General features: G+C 36.5%; 1 protein-coding gene across 2 annotated transcripts in view; it reads left to right on the plus strand.

The window, feature by feature from the left end:
* Positions 1–23,035, plus strand: part of Hgsnat (Heparan-alpha-glucosaminide N-acetyltransferase) — a 643,222-nt gene that overhangs the window by 591,728 nt on the left and 28,459 nt on the right. For both annotated transcript variants that reach the window (XM_068228844.1, XM_067153049.2), the window contains exons 11-12: positions 3,237–3,423; positions 17,967–18,079. In XM_068228844.1, coding sequence (XP_068084945.1) covers positions 3,237–3,423; positions 17,967–18,079 — 300 coding nt within the window. The remainder of the gene's footprint in view (positions 1–3,236; positions 3,424–17,966; positions 18,080–23,035) is intronic.

Below are 23,035 nucleotides of genomic sequence, written 5' to 3' on the forward strand. Positions count from 1 at the left end.
ATTGTCCTTTCTATGACCCTCTTCCCACATGACTCGTTATTGTCTTCATCCTATTATGTGTTCCTTTTGATGTTCCTGTCTCTATGCGACTTTACTTGACACTTGTTTCTTCCTTTCCGATTCTTTTAAGCAAAAGAAAAATGCAATTACCTCTAATTATTTTCTGCTCATTGAAAAAATGTTGAATATGCTGGGTGTAATGAAGAAAGTGGGTCAAACTTGAGCCATGGTTCCTCATATATATCAACATGGACCTGGAAATGCTTGGTTGCTGTATTATTAAGTACCACAAGTAGGATCGGTGTTTACTTAAGAACCTTCATTTGCTGGGAAAAAAAATTCGAGATGTGTGTTACATATTTTTGTAATACCATGTGTAGAGTGCAGGCTTCATTATCTGAACAACTGCACATGGCTTCCAAATGTACTCTTGTGTACTTGTAACCCACAGCACAGCACCAAGCATTTCTGGATCCATGCTGAGATAATGTTCTTTTTCTTCTGTAGTTGTTGCACCCTCCATTAGCAAGGCTGTTTTAACTTATAAAATACTGTACTGCTTTTCCCTTTATATCAACATCATAAGAAGTAACTACTGAAATACGAATCTTCAGTTCCAAAAACTTAATAAGTGCACAAATTTAAAATGAGATAAGTTTTTTGCATCAGAACTTTGTAAGTTATGCCATCAATTTTGTTCCAAATCTTTATAATGTGCAAAACCATCATTTTGATGCACTTTTATGCTGCTGAATGAATTTTCAGTTTGTTCTAAAACATCATACATTCTTATCAAACATACTGTAACAAACACAGAACTGTACTAGTATATTGTACCTAATTCCTACATGGAAATTTGTGTGAAATTATTTAAGTTATTAAGTACTTATTGGTTTTTCTAAAAATGAGCAGCTGTGTAGCTGAACTCTGTAACCAAGTACATTAACCTTTATCTTTAATATTATTGATTTCTTCAGTGAATTTAAATTAATATCATGTAAATGGAAATTTAGTTTCATCATAAATAGTCATGGAAACTGACAAAACTTGCAAGATTATAAAACTAATAAAAATAATATACCGGTTATTGATAGTAAATGCTCTAATGATTATTGGACACATGATATTGACTACTTCATTTATTCCACCCAGTGGCCATGATCGTTAAGGCTTTGTGGTCTGACACTGTGGTTAGCCAGTTTGAGTCCCATTAGTGCAAAAATGTTGGCTGGCAGAGTAGAAGAGCTAGATTGGGCTCTGTATCTCTTTTCAGTGTTCATATGGAATGAGGGCATATGACGCTGTTACTGTTGATTTGTCTGCTAGTCAGTGACGTTAAGCCTTGAGCAGACCCCTTGGTGTTGTACGGCAGGAGTAGACTATGTGCTAACACCAAGTTTCACCCTCTCCCTATCTCATTGTCATCATATCACACACTCCCGACGTGCAATAGAAAGACCTCGACCAGGTCTCTCCAGGGGCTAGACACAATCAATTGCTACCTCACAAGATGAAACAGACCTTCATTTTTGCAAACAACTTCGTCGTCAGAATTCATGAACTGTCCCTTTGGCTTTAAATCCAGGCAACTTTTAATGTATTAAAACTCAACAGATATGAGAAAATCATGAATCTATTTGGTTAGACTTGTTTATCTAATGGTCTTTGTTAAAGAGATCCATGTTTTCTGTGTTTTCTTAAAAGTATTCTCATCTAAGTTTTGGAACACACTGACTCATACAAATACCAGTACACACTTTAAACAATTGTGGATGGATTTGCATTGCTTCTTTATAACACATTGAGCAGATGATCAAGATGTAACGACAAGAGAAACAATCTTTTTATCCTAGTGCTTCTCTTCAACTGACAGTAACTTGACCTTGACCAACCTTGCCTACACAGTCAACTTTGACTTCTCGTACATACTTTATCTTAAAAATCTTTTATTGGACACTTTTACTTTGTTGGAAGCATCGAAAATGGTTAAAGAACCTGCTTAAGATACAAAAAAGAGAGGTTAGAAAGAAAAATTGAAAAGATAAAGGAAATATGTCTTCAATTCAAATCTCCACTAGTACTTTTCTTGTAGAAAGAGGGTGAATTTCTGAATAAATCTAAAGTTGTAAATAGAGTATATGCTGTGCATTTCATCATAAAGCATGCAGAATTATCTGTTACTAGCTATCTCTTTTGCACAGCTATATCAACTTTTGAATCCCACGATCCTGTGATCATACCTAGCAGAGGTCCGTAGATTTTCGAACAGGGGAAAGAAGTCCATTCGTCTCTCCATCTTGTACGAAGATGGCCAGCCAAGGGATTGAGTAGACCATGCACCCAGTGACACAACACCAAGTGTAGGGCGGTGTTAAATAACCCGAGTCTCAAAAGGGGGCAACAGTTTTTAGCGGAGGAACTCCTATGGTTGGGTGCTGGTCCTGCAGTGGTCGAAATATCATTGAAATTCAGCAGGCAGCATCTGTTCTGCAGGTTAGAGGTGGTCTCATTGAAACCTGGAATGTGTTGTGATGTAACAAGCCCTCCGTAATGTAGTATCTATGAAGCGCCAAAGTGGATCAGGGTCAATGATCCACTGCTGCACCCAGGAACAAGAAGATGAGAATAGGTCACCAGATAAGAGTTCTGAGTTTTCTACCATCTGATAGAGTAAAACGGAATGACATAATTGACATGGATGCAGCTTAAATGGAATCATATCAAAATGCCTGCAAATGGAAGCTCCTTCTTCTTCTTTGTTTAATTATATTGGTCCTTAAATGAACTATATTCAGAACTCATTTTAAATTTTAGTGGAACTTTTTATAAGACCTATCAGTTGTATGGAGCCTGGTAGTGAAAGATCTAGAGATTTAGCAAATGCTCCACAGTTGGCAAGGGACTACTTGATGTAGCATAGATGAGGACTGTTACAGGTGGGAGAGTATGACAGGTTAGAAGATTTACTCTGTGAAATGGATACTGTAATATTGGAATTGAAACAGTTGAGGAAAGAGTTAAGGATTTCGGGGTCATGGCGTTGTCTGTGAATGTGCACCAGACCATAAATGTAAAATTAATGTTTAGAGGTGAGTTTATCCTTGCACATTATCCTATGGCAAAGGGCCATTCTTGTGTAGTGTCTTTGATATTAATCTCCACTTTCACAGAGATGTGCTCCTGTCCTACAAAAACTTTGTGTGTTTTTGAGATTGTCTTCTCTTGCTGTGTTTCAGGCTGTCTCCTCTCCATATTCCAAGTGTTCCTTGGAGTTCAGGCAGGGACCATTTTAGTGCTGCACAGAAACTGGAAGGGGCGTATCAGTCGCTGGATGGTGTGGGGCTCTATGTGCGGTATTGTGGGAGGAGTCCTATGTCTCGCAAGTAAGGAAGGTGGTTGGATCCCTGTCAACAAGAATCTCTGGCAAGTATACCCATCAAGCTTGTAATGTATAATAGCCAACTGGAATATTTAGAGTTATATGATGCCTTTTAGTCTCAAGAAGTTTAATTGTCAGTAGTAAGAGAAAGTCAACTCCAGAATTTATGTAGAGAGAATCTGGATCTGCAGTTGTATTTATTTTGACTACAAAGTTAAATAAATGATGATAATAAAAGTGAATAAATATAAAACATATTGAAATTACCGATGTTTGCTTTGGTTATGTCATGGTCTGGCTGTAACCTAATCAGAGAATATTTAAACTCTTTGAGCCAGAGTATGTCAAAAGTATACTGTAAAGATGTTTTAGTGCTGTTCTGATGAATTTGTATAAAAAAACAAGTGCACGTAAGTGTGAAAAAATAAAAGTGTTAACATAAAAATGATAACATTGTGGCCACAGATAGTTGTGATTGGTTGGAATTCCTGATTATTTTTTTTTACACCAATTTGGTTACTGATGCATGAACTAAATTGTTACAGTAACATTGTTTACTTTCATCACTTTCAGTACTTATGTCATGCTATACGTGATAACCCTAGTCAGTGTGTATCCTGCAGATCCAGTGATCCTTGAAGATGTTAGAGGAATATTTCAGAAGTTTTCAAGACCATTTACGAATAAATATCTTTGGGTGATTTATTTTATTATCAGATTCTATACACCTTCCACTACTTAGACAAACATAGTTTCCATTGTTATTTGTCTTAGAGTGTAATAAATTTATGCACACCCTCATCATCAAAGCCTGCTGCTTGCAAGGAGAGGAAATTCTGATTATTCATTTTCACTTCATTGTTGATGTGGAACCTCTTCAGATGCAGAAAGTCATGGTAGTCACTAGGGGCAGTAGATCCAATTGATACCTGCAAAAGGAGTGAGAGTTTGCATTGGAGCAGCAGCATGGGCCTCGTATAGTTGTGAAGCAACATGACTTTTACAGACAGAGGGGTCTGTTAAGGACTGCATGATGGAACTTCTAGGTCTGACAATTTTCTTCCATGCTCATTGTTTATTTTTGTCGCACATGGCCTCAAGTTCACCTACATATGTCCAAAAAGGTGGCTACCATAATCTTGCAAGTTGAAAATGACTGTTTGTATTTGGTGAAGATGTGTGTCATCACTTCACTGATTGCTTGGATTTAGGAGTCTCACACCTTGTCCTCTGATGATGTGGTCTAATAATTCATCCCTTCGTGCAGTGTATTGGCTCAAAAATTTCAGAGCACTGGCACATCTCTTTGTTTTATATCCCTATGAAACCATCTTTAGAACCCTTCCTTGAAATATATTAAACCATCTGTTTACTTGAATTTTCTTGCCCACCGAACACGTGTCACTAGTGATTACAAGTGACCAGCATGAGCATGGGGCATCAAGCATGTTCTGTCGACCTTTTTTGAAAACACTCGCTCATGAAGACTGCCACTACTTGTAGCTTTGAGCTGCACATCTCACAGATTTGATGATGTATCTCTGGTGATGTAAATTTTCTTGTTGTCAAGAATTATTGGAAAACCGACTGTATTCTACATGTAGCAGGGTCTTTGATTATTTCAAATATTTCAAACACATAGAAAGAAGCACACAGGCTACCAATGTTGTTGCAAATGGGTTGCTGAGAATCAGTGTGCACGTGCAAAGTTATGAATACTTGTGCTTTCAGAGAATATTAGTAAATGGTCCTATTTGAAGGAAGTATCCTTGATAATAATAATAATAATAATAATAATAATAATAATAATAATAATAATAATAATAATAATAATAATAATAATAATATAATTATATATTATATTAATAGAACCTCCGTGGCTCAGATGGCAGCGCGTCGGCCTCTCACCGCTGGATATCATGGTTCAAATCCCAGTCGTTCCATGTGAGATTTGTGCTGGACAAAGTGGAGGCAGGACTTCTCTGGATACTCTGGTTTTCCCTGTCATCTTTCATTCCAGCAACACTCTCCATTTTAATTTCATAGCATCTATCATTCATTAATAAATCACTTTGGGAGTGGCGACCCCATCGTACTAATAGCCTATATTCGCTTCATTCATTCCATCCCTGACCCGGTCAATGACTGGAAAACAGGTTGTAGGTTTTCATCTTCATTATTTTATTTATTTATATTTTATGGCCTTCATTGGACCACTCTAGCCAACTTTATACAAAGAATTTTTTTAGTTTCCTGTCAGCCCAGTACTTCTTCATTCTCTCTGATCTTATCCTTCTTTCTTCATCGGAAATCACCCTTCCTATTGTCTGTTTGTTGATTCTGATTTGCAGTCTGGTTTGTTTGTCTGTGAGTTTCTTGATTTTGTCACTTTTGTTTGTTAGGTCTTCCACTGTAATTTGTAGTTCATCCATATCTTCCTTGATTTCTGTAATCCACTTAATGTTGCACGTACTATTCCATAATTTTTCTATTATTCTCCTGATGATCCTGTTCTCTGGTGTCCTGATTAGATGTCCAAAAAATGAAATGCATTTCTTCCTGATTGTGCTCATTACTGGTTCTATTTCCTTGTAGACTGTATTATTAGAAGCTACTCTCTCAGTGCCCATCTTTTCGGTATGATTTGTTGATGCACATTCTAATGATTCTTCTCTCTATCTTGAGTATTTTGTCTATTTGTGCAGTGTTAGTTGTTTTGAAGACGGTTTCACTTGCATATGTTATTTCTGGTTGAGTGACTGTTTTGTAATGTTTTAATTTTGTTGCTATTGACAGGCCTTTTTGTTGTAGGTATTCTTGGTGACATATTGTGCTCTGCTCAGTTTATTTATTCTCTTATGCCATGCTGGCTTTTCATTGAGGTTATATGTTATGACTAGCAAGATACCCGTGCTTCGCTACGGTATTATACTGAAATTGATATTGAATGCTTACTGTTTTATATATAATCCGCCGAAATTCGTGATCTGACTGGTTTTCTGAGAGATTATGGGAAAATTCCTCACATTTTTCGATTTTCTTTCCAGCAACCGATTTCGTACTTCCCGAGGTAGGTCCAGGTATTCCACGCGGTCAGTTCGGTCCCTAAATCTTTGCCATCTTTTCCTATAAGCATTTTTAGTATGGATCAAATCCTGAAGGAGATCCGGCGTGGTGTCGTCTTGGGTGCCTTGGCGGTACTGAACCCGCAGCTTGACTGTATTCGTAGTCATTACCAGGCCAGCACCCGTTTCCAGCGCGGTCCGCACAATTTGACGACGGTCCAGAACATTATTATTATTATTATTATTATTATTATTATTATTATTATTATTATTATTATTATCAGTAGATATTCTGGACCCCACAGCAAGATGCAAGACCGCTACTTGGCGATAAATTACATCTGCTACCATTGTCATTGTTGACAATGTGACCAGCACCATTGTCGCGCATAGGCAAGTGTGCGGGATTTCTGGCGATACGAATGACATACTTCCGTGCATTATTGACCTTATTATAGAGGTGAATAATTTGACGGTCAATCTCATTCCTATCGTTTATTTCAAATGTGTTTAAATTTTTATTTATATGCCAGGAGAGTCTACTGTAATCTAAGAATGTTCTCCGAAGGAAAAGATGGCTGCAGAAATCGAACACAGGAAAGATTAAAAATGACCGATTTATGATCAGAATAACTACATTGAAAACCTACAGCCTGTTTCCAGTCATTCGATAGGGTCAGGAATGAAATGAATAAAGCCCCATCTAGTGGCGAAAATAGGAATTGTGCCAGCTGCCGAAGCACTCCTCTGGGGCAATGAGCGATGAATGACAAATTAAATTAAATATTGGACAGTGTTGCTGGAATGAATGATGACAGGGAAAACCGGAGTATCCGGAGAAAAACCTGTCCCGCCTCCGATTTATCCAGCACGAATATCACATGGAGTGATCGGCATTTGAACCACGGAACCCAGCTGTGACAGGCCGGCGCGCTGCCGAGTGAGCAACGGAGGCTCCTTGTAAGTAAATTATAAACAGTAAAATCAATTGGTCTCACCTCCTTTTACACACCACCGCCATTAAGTTTATTTACACCCCCCACCCCAAGAAAAATTAAAAGAAGGCGGGTTTCTTTATGTTTAAAGGAGATTCCAAACACCAATGTTCACGTCTATTACCTTCAGTTTTGAGATATAAGTATCCCCATAAAAATAATTCACCCTTTTCACTTCCTTTCACCCCCCCCCCCCCCCGCCTCCAAGGTGAATTTTCCGGCAAAAAATACTTGTTTCTTTAATAGTATATGATCTTCTAAATACCAATTATCACGACTCTTAACTTCTTCAGTTTTTGATTTGTGTGTCCTCATGAAAGGGATTCAACTCCTTTTCACTCCCGCCGCCCAAGATGGTTTCCCCTTCAAAACGCGGTTTTCTTTGTTTTTAAAAGAGAACCAAATACCAATTTTCACGTCTGTAACAACTTTAGATTTTATTAGATGTATGTATTCTCATAAATTTAGTCAATTTTTCAATTCTTTCACCCCCCCCCCCCCACTTCATTGGATTTTCCGAAAATACGTGTTTCTTTACTTTTAAAGCAGATTCCAAATATCAATTTTCAGGTCTGTAATATCTTCAGATTCTGAAATATAAGTAGCCTCATTAAAGGCATTCAACCCCTCTTTCCCCCTTTTCCACCCTTCCCATTGGGATTTTCCGAAAACAAAAAAAATACGTGTTTCTTTATTTTTAAAGGAGATTCTAAATACCAATTTTTACATCTATAAACTTTAAAAGTTATGAGGTATAGATGCACTCATTTTAAAAATTCATCCCTTTTTCACCCCCCCTCCCAATTAATTGGATTTTACAAAAACAAAAAGTACCGGTACGTGTTTCTTTATTTTTAAAGGAGATCCCAAACACCAATTTTAAGGTTCTGAAATATAAATAGCCTCATTAAAGCCATTCAACCCATTTTGACCGTTTTCCACCCTTCCTATTGGAATTTTCCGAAAACAATAAATAAGTGTTTCTTTATTTTTCTAAGGAGATTCTAAATACCAATTTTTACATCTATACACTTTAAAGGTTATGAGATATAGATGCACTCATATTCAAAATTCACCCCCCCTTTTTACCCCATTAATTGGATTTTCCAAAAACAAAAAAATACGTGTTTCTTTATTTTTAGAAGAGATCAAAAGTACCAATTTTCAGGTCTGTAATATCTTCAGTTTCTGAGATATAAGTATCCTCATTAAAGGCATTCAATCCATTTTCACCCCTTTTCACCCCTCCTATTGGGATTTTCCGAAAACAAAAAAATACGTGTTTCTTTATTTTTAATGAAGACTCTAAATACCTATTTTTACATCTGTAAACTTTTAAAAGTTTTGAGATATAGATGCACTGTTTTTAAAAATTCACCCCCCTTTTCACCCTCCCATTAATTGGATTTTCCAAAAACAAAGAAATACGTGTTTCTTTATTTTTAAAAGATCAAAAGTACCAATTTTCAGGTCTGTAATGTCTTCAGTTTCTGAGGTATAAGTACCGGTATTCTGATTAATGGCATTCAACCCTTTTTTCACCGTTTTTCACCCCTCCTATTGGGATTTTCTGAAAACAAAAAAATACGTGTTTCCTTAGTTTTGAAGACGTTTCTAAATACCAATTTTTACTTCTGTAAACTTTTAAAGTTTAGAGATATAGACACACTCATTTTAAAATTTCAACCCCCTTTTCACCCCCTTAGCGATGGAATATCCAAAAACCCTCTCTTAGCGAGCACCTACATCTTAATATGAACGCATCCCCAAAATTTCATTTCTTTATGTCCAGAAGTTTTGGCTCGGCGATGATGAATCAGTCAGTCAGTCAGTCAGTCAGGACAAGTTATTTTATATATATATAGATTTCTCCCAGATATTTAAATTTATCTACAATTTTGATTTCTTGGTTTCCTATGGCAATTTTGTTTATGAGTGGTGGGTCAGTAAACATGATTACTGTCTTTTCAAAAGATATTCCAAGACCAATTTTCTGTGCTATTTCCTGTAGTGATATAACTTGTCTGGTTTCCTGAATATTGTTGGACAAGAGAGCAAGGTCATCGGCAAAACCTAGGCAATTTAAACTTATGTTGTCTTTGGGTCTTCCAATTCGGATGTTCTTTGGATTACTCTTGTACCATTCCCTCATTATACATTCCAAGGCACAGTTGAACAGCAGTGGTGACAAGCAATCTCCTTGTCTTAAGCCTGTTTTTATGATGAATGGCTCAGACTTTTGATTTAGTGTTGGTTAAGGTGAGTTCAATCAATTTGATTAATATAGATGAAGCCCGAAATTTCTTAATATTTTCAACATTGAAGGTCTATGGATACAGTCGTAAGCTTTTTTAAAGTCCACTAAGGTTATTGCAAGAGGTTTGTTTTGCTTCTTGTAATATGCTATGGCTAATTTTAAAGTGATGATTTGTTCTGCACAGCTTCTCCATTATTTAATTATTTTAATAATAATATATTATATTATGCCTTGGTCAACACTTGTTCTTTTCCGACCTCTACAGTACTAGAGTGCTCGAGGCCTAGGGAGTCTTTCATTTTCATGCCCTTCCTGGCCCTTGCTGAGAATTATATTAATAATATATTATTATTATTATTATTATTATTATTATTATTATTATTATTATTATTATTATTATTATTTTCCTTGTACACTACTTCACATGTTGACAATCGTTCAGTACTTTTTTCTATTGTCCTGGTCTAAAAAGCCAAAGGATATGTCGTGATGACCATGCATCACCTCGCAATCTGCAAGCCTCCGGGCTGAGCAGTGGTTGCTTGGTAGACCAAAGGCCATTAAGGCTGTAGCTCCAAGGTGTTTGTTTGTTTCTTTCTTTCTTGTTGCTGCTAAGAAATGTTATGGTTAAATCAGAGAATGTTATAGAAAAGAAATATAACAATATTTTATTCAAAAAGTCCTATTTCACATTACCACAATCATAACTCTAATTCTAAGTACAGTAGTTATGATATTCTTTTCGGTTTTTGTTCTATGAAAGAGTGGTGGTGGTGGTGATTATTGTTTTAAGAGGAAGTATAACTGGGCAACCATCCTCTATATAACACCAATGAGAGAGAAAAAATAGAAGGGATCCGACACTTTGAAAAATGAAGGCATTGGCCAAAGAAAGGCAAGGGCCAGGAAGGGCGTGAAAATGAAATACTCCCTAGGCCTTGAGCGCTCTAGTACCGTATGTATGTTGGGTATTCAGCCCGAAGGCTGGTTGGATCCTCAACAGGTTCACCATTAGCTGTCATAGATGGCCTAGGTGTCACTGAAGGGGCGTACTAGGGAAATGAGGGGTGAGGTAGTTTCCCGTTGCTTTTCTCACTTCTAGTACCGTAGAGGTCGGAAAAGAACAAGAGTTGACCAAGGGGGGTCGGATAGGATAGATGAAAGTGAGGAGCCTGGCAGAAGTAAGTGGAAGCTAAGAGTTTGTGGTTGCCAACCCACGCTCCCATGTTAAGAGTCCCTGCGGCCCCTTTTAGTTGCTTCTTATGATGGACAGGGGATACCGTGGGTGTTATTCTATTGCCCTCCCCCACCCACAGGGAAATTCTGTGAAAGGGACCAACTGCCAGGAAAGTGTATGTCTCATGAAGAGTTTGCTTTGCTTCCTCAGAGGTGAATCAGAACTGACCAAAACTGTTTTGAGAATGATTTAGATTTAAATATTATTTTGAAAAAAAATCACAATATGCTGTTATTTGCAATGAACTATAAAAATGAAAATTGTTTCCTAGAAAGTTCCCTTATAAACATTACAAGATACTGTAAGTGTTGGATTTAAAGAATGGTTTGTGTGTTACCTATGTCAAGATGCTGGATCTCCTTAGATCAGTGATTCCCAAAGTGGGATCATGGGATCAAAACACACAATATTTTAATGTTCTATAATCAAAATCTTAAAATCTAAAATGCTCTTGGCCTGTGTAATAGTGATGTTGTCTGCCATCATTCATTAAATACATTGCAGGTAGTTGTCAAAGAGAATGTTCCACAGCAAATTCTCAACATCAAGTCACATTTGGAGCAACTACACTTGCAGTAAGGGAGTATCTTTGTGAGGGATGAATATGATGTGGATTCACCAATGTGCAATCAGCGAATAAGAAGAAGATTCTCTGGCAGTACTTACAACTGACAGCTCATTAAAATTACAGTTTTCACAATTACAACCAACTGACTTTTGGTTATACAGTATATCATGACTGACTAGAAAAGCTGCTGAACTGTGTTCTTCACTACTTGTCTGTGTGAAAATCCATTCTCCCACCTCAAATATTTGAAATCCAAGTTAAGAAATTGACTTGAATTTGGGAGTGACTTAATATTGAAATTATCAGACATTAAACCCAAAACTGCAGAGCTAATTGTTCAAATGCAGATTCATTCTCACATTAAACCATACTTGTTGTCACTGATATAACTTCACATTTCGAATTTATAAAATTGGAATTAAAATGTTAGAATTCACAAAATATTTACGGTATAACACTTTGTATTTATTCATCCACCTAGTCAATACAAATATATTTTACAATTTTAATTGCAAACTAAACACTCATAAAAAAATTTCAGTAGGACCGGTTTCAGTCCATTGGACCACCTTCAGCTACTGGTACACTTATCGCTAAAGTCCCATTTTCTGTATGTAAACACTAATAAGAAGTTCTTTTCTATTTACATTTTCAGGATAGTAAATGGCAAATATTTTGAGAAAATAAACCATCTTCAATATGACAGATGTATTAAAAATCTCTTGTGCAGAACTAGCTTAAAAGCTCATGTCGATATGAAAAAATGTTGAGTTTGAAGAAAATAGTTGTGGTGAAAGATGTATAATTTTATATGGATGTTTCCCATTGGCCTCTATTTGCTGTGCACCACTTCCCAGCCGAGCTGACACTCAACACCCTCCCCATCCTCTCTATAGTTGAATTGTGCACAGGAACAAAAAATAACACCCTACAGTTTTAAGAAGTTCAGAATACTGTTTCCCAGAAAGACAACCATAAAAAGAAAACTACTTCTTGTTGGATTAAAAAAAAAATTTCAACTTTTTTAAACTGTAAAAATAGAAATATATATATATATATATTCTTTTTCTACTGCATTTTCCCACATCTGTGCGGTCACGGGTGTGAACCATGTCACACATGTGGATTTGGCACTGTTTAACGGCCGGATACCCTTCCTGTCACCAGCAGGGTGTATATGGAGGGAAGTGATCTGTGGTGGTTGGTAGTGTAGTGTGTTGTCTGAATATGAAGAGGAAAGGCTTGAGACAAACACAAACACCCATCCCCCAAGCCAGAAGAATTAATCAGATGCAATTAAAATCCCTGACCCGGCTGGGAATCGAACCTGGAATCCTTTGTACTGAAGGCCTCAACGCTGACCATTTAGCCAAGGACTCGGACAAGAGAAATATAAATATTGCAACCTAATCAAAGAGAAGACTCTCATCCAATTTTAAGTTTAATTTCAGGCATCCACTTCGATGCTTCTTCAATATTTTTCCATGAAGGTGAGAAGAAGTCTTCAACAATATCCTGTCGAAGAGTAAGGTATACTTTCATGATTATAGACATGATATAGGCTTTTGGGCTTATGCCATGTCAAGAAAATAAGGTGAAATTCTTTACATTTCACAGAAAATTGTGCTTTGCATAATCAGAAGAGAATCTCGACTGTCCACACAAAGCACAGTTCTTTGCGAAACGTAAAGAATTTCACCTTATTTTCTTGACACGGCATAAGCCCAAAAGCCTATATCATGTCTATAAGTATGGGCCATGAAAGCATCAATGGCAACCTTCATGATTGTTTATGATGACTACAATTGAACTTATAAAATTTCTGGGGATATACTAAAGGTAGGATATAGTATCAAATCTGAAATGCCGTAATCCCCACATATTAAAAAAAAAAATTGAGTTAAGAAATTGGGCTGTGGGTTTTATTTACAATACACAGAGGAGGTTGACAACACGCTCCTGGATAACCTAGTTTTTGATGTTGGCATCAATTCACTGCTAGCGAGGAGATAACAAATGCCTGGCAACTATTACAAATACAGTAAAACCTCAATAATTAGAAATCAGCCAGTTCAAAATCATACCTAATTTGAAGAAGCTCTCGTTTCCAAAAACATGAGATATGGTTTTGCATATTATTGAAATTGTTTAATTTTAAATACAAATAATTCATAATTTGAACAACAATGTTGGTCCCACTACTGAAATTCAGACTTTAAATTCAGAACTGTCTTTACATTTTTTAAAAATTAGTATTTTACAGAGTAATTTAAATTCAAAATTTCTCCACGTCATGATAAACGCATCTTAACTCAGAGGTAGCTTTTCACACTTTTACTCACTTCGGTGTGCCTACAGTGTGCTCCATAGTTGCTAAGTTCCAGTGAAATCGGAATTCTTTTGTATTTAGCATTGGAGAAGCAAAATCCAACAACACTGCCGATGTTGACATTTGATGAAAAAGCATGGCTCATACTTATAATCAATTTGTATACACCGAACAATATTGTCAATGGCGATAAAACTGCATTGTTTTCTTTTATGCTGAGCCCAAACGGACTTATGGTTTTAAAGGAGAGAAGTGTCAGGCTGGGAAATTGTAAAAGGATGGGGTCACTCTAATGTGTTGCAATGCAGACGGAAACGAGATACTTCCTCCCCTCATCACAGGAAAGTTCGATAAGCCACGACGTTTTAAGGATGTCAGACGTTTTCTGTGCAAGTACAAAATGCATACAGTACAGTAATAAAAAAATAAAGCACTTGCTTAGGGGAGTCAGCATAATTTGTCCTTGTCTTTGGATAGTTTTTTCCCTTCCTTCATTGTGTGAGGTTATATTTGCCAGTGAGTTATCCAAGTGCATTATTTTAATACTGTAAATACACCCTGTTGAATACATGTTGGAAATAGTTTTTTTCTGTTTAATTTGAAGGTTTAAACCATGTATCAAGGTTAACTGCATGCAGTAACAGGTCTTAGAATATTTTTTGATGCTGTGGCAAGGTTTGGCATTTCTGAATTATGAGTTGGTGGTTAATTCAAAGTCTGATTTTTGCGTTACAACAACTTTGAATTAATGAGGTATTACTGTTTATATGAGAGCCTCCGTGGCTCAGATGGCAGCGCCTTGGCCTCTCACCGCTGGATACCGTGGTTCAAATCCCAGTCACTCCATGTGAGATTTGTGCTGGACAAAGCGGAGGCGGGGCAGGTTTTTCTTCAGGAACTCCGGTTTTCCCTGTCATCTTTCATTCCACCAACTCTCTCCATTCTCATTTCATAGCATCTATCATTCATTAATAAATCACTTTGGGACTGGTGACCCCATTGTACTAACAGCGTATATCTGCTTCATTCATTACATCCCTGACCCGGTCAATGACTGGAAAACAGGTTGTAGGTTTTCATACTGTTTATATGAATCTGAACAGGGTTGCTATGATGCGAAACATGTGTAGATGTGCGTGGACCCAGTGTTGCCAGTTCAGAAGTTTCCCCGCTAGATCTGGAGGCTTTTAATGTTAAGTTAGCTGGTGAAAATCAATGACAGTGGTTAGTGGGTAAGTAAGTAGGCCTGCTTGTTAATTTTCATGGCAAATATATTTTATAGCAGTGATAATGTATTTTTATCATATCAAATATGTTCAGGCAAAGCAGCTATATCCGTAAATGTACATGTTCATATTTGCGTAAAGACCATGTGGACCTCATGGAGTGACATGAAATATTTGTTTATGCCTACATTTCTCTTTCGATGGAAAGAATTTTAGTTCATGTCTTTTTTTTTCAAAATGTGCCTTACCGGGCGAGTTGGCCGTGCGCGTAGAGGCGCGCGGCTGTGAGCTTGCATCTGGGAGATAGTAGGTTTGAATCCCACTATCGGCAGCCCTGAAGATGGTTTTCCGTGGTTTCCCATTTTCACACCAGGCAAATGCTGGGGCTGTACCTTAATTAAGGCCACGGCCGCTTCCTTCCAACTCCTAGGCCTTTCCTATCCCATCGTCGCCATAAGACCTATCTGTGTCTGTGCGACGTAAAGCCCCTAGCAAAAAAAAAAAAAAAAAAAAAAGTGCCTTCCTGAAATTAGGGTGCAGGGATTATTCGCGTAAAATATGGCATTTATTTGATTAGGTACTGTTGTATGAAAGAGTTATACCAAATGAATGGAGAGTTCCTATAATAGCTCCAGTGCACAAAGGAAAGGGTATAACAGTCAGTCAGGTTGCATGTAAGATGTGGGAAAGCATTCTTTCTGATTATATTCATTGCAAAATTACTAACTGGTTTGATAGAAGACAGTTTGTATTTTGAAAAGGTTATCCAAGTGAGGCTCAACTTGTAGATATATGTTTGTCCAACCCTTGTCCTGTTTCTCTACAGGGTCGGTTATGAGGTGAGGTAAGATGAATCTGTCATGGCAGGTTTTTATGACTGGTTGCCCTTCCTGACTTCAACCTCATCAGAGGAGTTAATAAGATGAAATGAGTGACGTGATATATGATAGTAGGAAGGAAGAGGGTGAAACCCAGTGGCAGTACATACCCTACCTGTCATATAGCACCAAGGGGTCTGCTCAAGGCTTAACGTCTCCATCCGACGGGCGAATCACCATCAACAGCGTCATATGCCCTCACTCCCTATGACTACTGCGGAGAGGTTTGGAATTTAATCCAGGCTTTTGACACGCAATCTAGTGATTAGAAATTGTATATCTCCACCTCCCCTACCCTGCTGACCAACATTCTGATGGTGACATTTTTTTCAACCAATGGGACTCAAACCAGCTAACTTTGGCATCAGACCGTTTAGACTTAACGCCTTAACGATCATGGCCACCAGGTGGGCTGCTCAACTTGTAGATATATATCTGCTTTACATTGAAGGAGGTCGAATGGACTGTATTGCTACTGATCTCTCGAAGGCCTTAGACAGGAAGATTATTGAAAAAAATGAAGGCTATTCAACTAGACAAAGGATTGACTGAATGGGCAAAATTTCTAGAAAATAGAACTCAGAGAATTAAAGTAATGATTAAGAGGAGCTTCTGCAAAGCAATATTATTGGATGTTTATGTTTTCATATAATACATACATAAATGATATGAATAAAGGACTGGAATATGTTTTACTGTATAAAGTAATGACAATGTTGCAAGATGGACAGCAGACAATGGCATGATGATAAACGAGGTGAAAAATCAGCTTGTAAGCTTCACCAAGAGGAAAAGTTCTCACAGTTTTCATTACTGTGTTGATGGGGTGAATGTACCTCATGGGAATCACTGTAAGTACTTACGGGTTAAAGTAAGGAAAGATCTCCATAGGGGAAGTCGTGTAAAGAAGGATGTAAATAAAGGTTACAAATCTCTTCATATGTTTATGAGAGTATTTAGGTGTTGTAGTGAGTATGTAAAGGAGAGGGCATATAAGTCTCCAGCAAGACCCTAATTAGATTATGGTTCCAGTGTATGGTGGTACCCTCAGTAGATTCTTTGATATGAGAACTGGAAATAATCCAAAGGAGCTGCATGATTTGTTATGGGTGATTTCTGACAAATGTGTAACGTTAGGAAAATGTTACGAACTTTGTGCTGGAAAGACTCGGAAGTAAGGAGACAAGCTGCTCGACTAAGAGGGTGGCAAAATAATAAATATTTTCTTGTATACATTATATGATATGTTCAATACGGACCAAAAATGATTTTCATTACTTGTAATAAGAGGGATGTTCTGAGCTGTCAGTGGACAAATGGAGGGGAATGATATTAGTAAACGAATAAACATGAATGGAGATTTTAAAGGAAGTCGGAACTTCAGAGGACAAATTGGGCCAAATACCATATTACAGTAATTTATAGGATAATGAATTAATGTTAGGAATAATTTACCAAGGAAGATGTTGGATAAATTTCCAACTTCTTTGAAATTATTTGAGAAAAGACCAGGTAAATGATTGGTAGGGAATCTGCCACCTGGGCTACAGTCCTAAATGCAGATCAATAGTGATTGATTGATGACTTTTAGATATTTGGCAGTAAATTTAAACTAGCCAAAGTTGATTTTCAAAACTTCTAAATGACTACAAGAAAGACTTCTGTCTTTTCTACCTGGAGAGGTTCTTCTAAAAAAGATTGGAGATTATCTGTGAAATCTGTGACATATAGCAACCCTTTATAAGAGGCAAGTTCTTGGAATTCCCTGTAATGAGATCCATAGATCCACAGAACACCATGAAATCCATTCTGGAAGGCAAAAGTACAGAAAAATCTAACTGCTTGACCTCTCTGACAGAACAGGAGTGAAGTGATAAGCAATGAAAGGGTTTATTATAATATTATTTTCATTTAGAAACAGCTGGGATAAGATTCTGAGTGCATCCATACTTTTAATTGACCTATATTATTTTGAGAAATATTTAGTTTCATTCTGAAATAATTTCTAACTTTGGTATTTTTTTATTTTCAGGTCATTGTCCTTTGTGCTTGTGACATCATGTTTTGCTTTCTACCTTCTATCATTCTGCTATTTCCTCATTGATGTCAAACACTGGTGGAGTGGAGCTCCATTCTACTATCCAGGTAAAGACATATTTCTTGTGCGGTACGGTAACTTTTCATTTTTAAAATTAAATGTTCATTCATTGAAAACTGAGAACGTGCATAATGATTTTTAAGGGAACTGTTTGGGTTGGTAGGATGATCAATTAAGACATCATCAGCTAACTGCTCCGAGCTTCCCACCTTTTTTCAGTAATTAATTATAATACTCTGGTTGATTTTGTGACATTGATTGTTACCTTTCAATTTGAGATATTTTAATTGATCATTTATTTACCCAGATTTCATTGAAACAGTGCTGCATTTAAAAAAATTTGAGATGTTTCATTACTTTTGTAATGAGTATTTTGAAAGCCTTCTTTTTTTACTTCCAATATTGGTCAATTGTAGATCACATAAAACTTATGGGTTTCTTCCTAGTACTCTTTCATTCTTTCACTTTTTATCTTTCCTGCTCTTTGGATACTGGCACTATCAGTTTAGACCCACCTTTTAGCTGCAATTCTGGTAACCCTTAAAACATAATTTATATATATATATATATATATATATAAAATAACATGTCCTGACTGACTGATTTATTATTGTTGAGCCAAAACTACTGGACATAAAGAAATGAAATTTTGGGGATACATGTATATTACAGTGTTGTTGCTCGCTAAGGGAGGATTTTTGGATATTCCTTCACTAAGGGGATGAAAATGCAGGTGAATTGTTTAAATGAGCATATCCATATCTCGAAAACTTAAAAGTTTAAACATGTAAAAATTGGTATTTAGAATCTCCTTTAAAAATAAACAAGTATTTTTTTTTTTTTTCCAGAAAATCCCCTTAACTTGCGATCACTCACGCTATGAGGTTCAATGTAACATTTCTACTAATTTTGCTACAATTCTTTTCTCTTTAGCTTTGAATCGATGTCCATTTGAAAATGTCTCATTCGGTCCTTTGAGCTCGCCATGATGTATTTGTGTAGTAGCTGTGATATTTTGGAGGGGAGCAAAGAGTGGGGGAAAGAGCGCGTCACGCGTTGTGTTAGTTGCTATCTCACAGTGCGAGCAGTCGTGTGTGTGTGTGTGTAACCAGTGAATAGCGATAGGGGAGACCTAACAGCACGAGTGATCACGTGTGTGTGATTTTCTTCAGTTTGTTTCATATTTATTGTTATAACCGGCAATATGAGTGTAAGCCAAAGACAGCAAGTTATTAGCTGGTTGTTAGTTGAAAATTACATTGATCACATGAGTTTTCCTGGGAATAGTTATGTGTTGCTTGAGTGGAAATGCTGATAATAACATTACTACTGGGCGAGTTGTCTGTGCGCGTAGAGACGCGCGGCTGTGGGCTTGCATCCAGGAGATAGTGGGTTCGAATCCCACTGTCGGCAGTCTTGAAGATGGTTTTCCATGGTTTCCAACTTTCACACCAGGAAAATGCTGGGGCTGTACCTTAATTAAGGCCACGGCCGCTTCCTTCCAACTCCTAGGTCTATCCTATCCCATCGTCGCCATAAGACCTATCTGTGTCGGTGAGATGTAAAGCCCCTAGCAAAACAAAAACAAAAACAACAACAACATCATTAATACCATAGGATAAAGTAACCTATCTTTTAGACTGTAAAACAATGTACTATAGACTTTATTAATATTCCAAATTGTATTTGTGATTTAGTAAGTAAGCTGATACGTTTATAGCCTACTTCTATCAGCTGGTGCTATGTCGTATTCAATTAAAGTAATAAAATATGTTAAAATTATCAGTATACAATAAAACCATTAAAATAAAAGTGAAAATAAACATGAAATTAATGATTTTATAAGAGAAATACAGATGTTAGGTTCCACCTAAAAAGGCGACTGATCGCGGGTTAAGGGTGTGAAAAGAAGTTAACAAGGGGTTGAACACCTTTTATGAGGATACTTATATCTCAAAAATAGAAGGTGATATGGACACGAAAATTGGTATTTGGAATCTCTTTTAGAAAAAAAGGAACACGCATTTTTGGGCTGGGGGATCAACTTAACAGGGCTGGGGGGTTAAAAAAGTAGTTGAATTTATTTTATGAAGATACTTATATCTCAAAAACTGAAGATGTTGAGAGTCATGAAAATTTGTATTTGGAATTCTCTTTCAAAGTAAGGAAACACTTATTCTTTTGTTTTTCGAAAATCCACTTAATGGGGGGGTGAATGAATTGAAAAATTAGTTGAATTCTTTGTATGAGATACTTATATCTAAATAACTGAAGATGTTAGTTGAATTATTTGAATGAAGATACTTATATCTACAAAAAATAAATATGTTACTGATGTCAAATTTGTACCGTATTGCAGTCTCCTTTTAAAAAATAGAAACACGTATTTTTTTAAAATTTTCAGTAAATAGATTTAAGGAGGAGGGTGAAAATAAGTAAAGAAGTTGAATTCTGTTTATGAGGATACTTATATTTAAAAAATTGAAGATGTTACAAACGTGAAAGTTGGTATTTTGAATCTCCTTTAAAAATAAAGAAACACATATTTGTTGTTTTCAGAAAGTCCACTTAAGGGGGAAGAGGGGTGGAAATAAATGAAGAAGTGGAATTCTTTTTATGATGATACTTATATCTCAAAACCTGAAGATATTATAGACGTGAAAATTGGTAATTAGAATCTCCTTTAAAAATAAGGAAACATGTATCTACTTAAGGGGGGGGGGGGGGGGGAGGTGAAAGCAAGTGAAAAAATGGAATCCTTTTATGGTGATGCTTATATCTCAAAAACTGAATGTTACAGAGGTAAAAATCGGTATTTGGAATCTATTTTCCTTTACATTTTGTTTTACGTTGCACCAAAAAAATTAGCTCTTATGGTGACAATGGGATAGGCTTAGGAGTGGGAAGGAGCGGCCGTGGCCTCAATTAAGGTACATCCCAAGCATTTGCATGGTGTGAAAATGGGAAACGATGTCTTCAGAGCTGTCGACAGCGGGCCTCGAACCCACTATCTCCCGGATGCATTTGGAATCTCCCTTAAAAATAAAGAAAATATCATTTTGGCTAGGGGGTGGGGTGAAAAAAGGAGCTGAATTCTTTTTGTGAGGTTATATATATCTCAAAAACTGAAGATGTTACAGTTGTTATAATTGATATTATTGGAAGCTCATTTATAGTACAGGAACACGTATTTTTCTGGTATTTGGAACCATCTTTAAAAAAATAAAGAAACACGTATTTTTTGTTTTCAGAAAATCACTTAAGAGGGTGAATTTTTAAATTGTGTACTGGAATATCTACAGTATACGTCAAAACCTTAACATGTTACAAATATGAAACTTTGTATTGGGAAATTCCTTTAAAAATACAGGAACTTTTCTTTCAGAAAAGGTATTTAACAGAGGTGAAAAGAAGTGAAAAAAGATAAATAAATGAATACTGGATTAAAGCCACTATATTTATTTAATGAAGCCAAGCTTTCAGCCAAATTGCATTGGCCTTCATCAGGGCATGTTATTTATTTATGTTAATACTATGAGCCACGAAAACCTACATTCATTATTAAGTGAAAAAAGAGTTGAATTATATTTTATGAGGAAAATTTATATTTGTAATCTCCTTTAAAAATAAAGAAAACATGTATTTTATTGTTTTAGGAAAATAGACTTAAGGGGGAGGGCGAAAATAAATAGAGGATGAGTTGAATTCTGCTTATGAGGATACTTGTATTTAAAAAACTGAAGATGTTGCAGATGTAAAAATTGGTATTTGGAATCTCCTTTAAAAATTAAGGAACATGTATTTTTTGTTTTCAGAAAATCCACTTAATTAGGGGAGGGGTGGGAAGGATTGATAAAGGGGTGGAATTAATTTTATGGGGATACTTACACCTCAGAAAATGGAGATATTACAGACGTGGAAATACGTATTTGGAATCTCTTTTGAAAATAAGGAATTTTTTTTTTGACTTTAGAGAAGACTGTTTCTCACATGTACATGGTCATTTACCACAAACATGGTCTACAAAGAGTTTCAGGAGTAAATAAAACTCAATTTTTTTGGTGAGATTACATACTTTAGGGATTTTCAGATAATGTCTTAGTACAGTACGGAGGAACGAATACTTTTAACAAATTAAGAAATCCACGTGGGCAAAGCTGCGGGTAACTGCTAGTCATAATATATTATCAGCTGTCATTACATCATAAAGACACGTATTTCATGGATATTTCTGAAGTTGTTTGTGCAGGGTGTGATTCTGTATGGGACTGAAACATGGACAATAACTGGTTCAGAGGCAGGTTCTCACCTCTACTCTTCAACTGTGTTCTAGAGAAAGTCATCCACAAATGGTGCAAGGAAATGAGAAATAAAGGGGTCAACAGTGGAGTCAGACTGGGTTGGAGGAACGCAAACCTTGTAATTGAGTGTTTTGCATTTGCAGATAATCTAGCAATCTTTTCTGACCCACTACAGACAACTACAAACAAATCAGGCAGCTTAAGACACAGGCAATGAAAGAAGGTCTTCAGATCTCATTTGAGAAAACTGAGTTTGTAACAAACATAAAGGAGGCACCAAAAGAGCCAGATGTGGGCCAGGAAAAATCAAGCGGGTAGGAAAGTTTAAATATCTAAGTGAGTGGACAGAATCCAACATGTCTGACAAAGAAACCTTCATGTCACACATGAATAAAACGGAAATGGTATACTATCTAACGAAGGGTGTATACAACAAAAGATCAATATCCATGAACGGCAAGTTCAGACACTACCACACAGTCATTTGTCCACAGGCCCTCTATGCAGCAGAGTGCCTTTACAATGACCAAAAAGAGGCGTTATTGAGAAACTTGAGATCAAAGAAAGAAAGAAAGAAAGAAAGAAAGAAAGAAAGAAAGTTTTTTGAGGAAAATCTTGGGCCCCATCAAAGACAAAGGTGAATATAAAAGGTGACTCAACAACAAGCTCTATTTCCCCGTAGAAAAGATAAGTGATACCATG

The sequence above is a fragment of the Anabrus simplex genome, chromosome 8, assembly GCF_040414725.1.
Source record: "Anabrus simplex isolate iqAnaSimp1 chromosome 8, ASM4041472v1, whole genome shotgun sequence".
Taxonomy (NCBI): domain Eukaryota; kingdom Metazoa; phylum Arthropoda; class Insecta; order Orthoptera; family Tettigoniidae; genus Anabrus; species Anabrus simplex.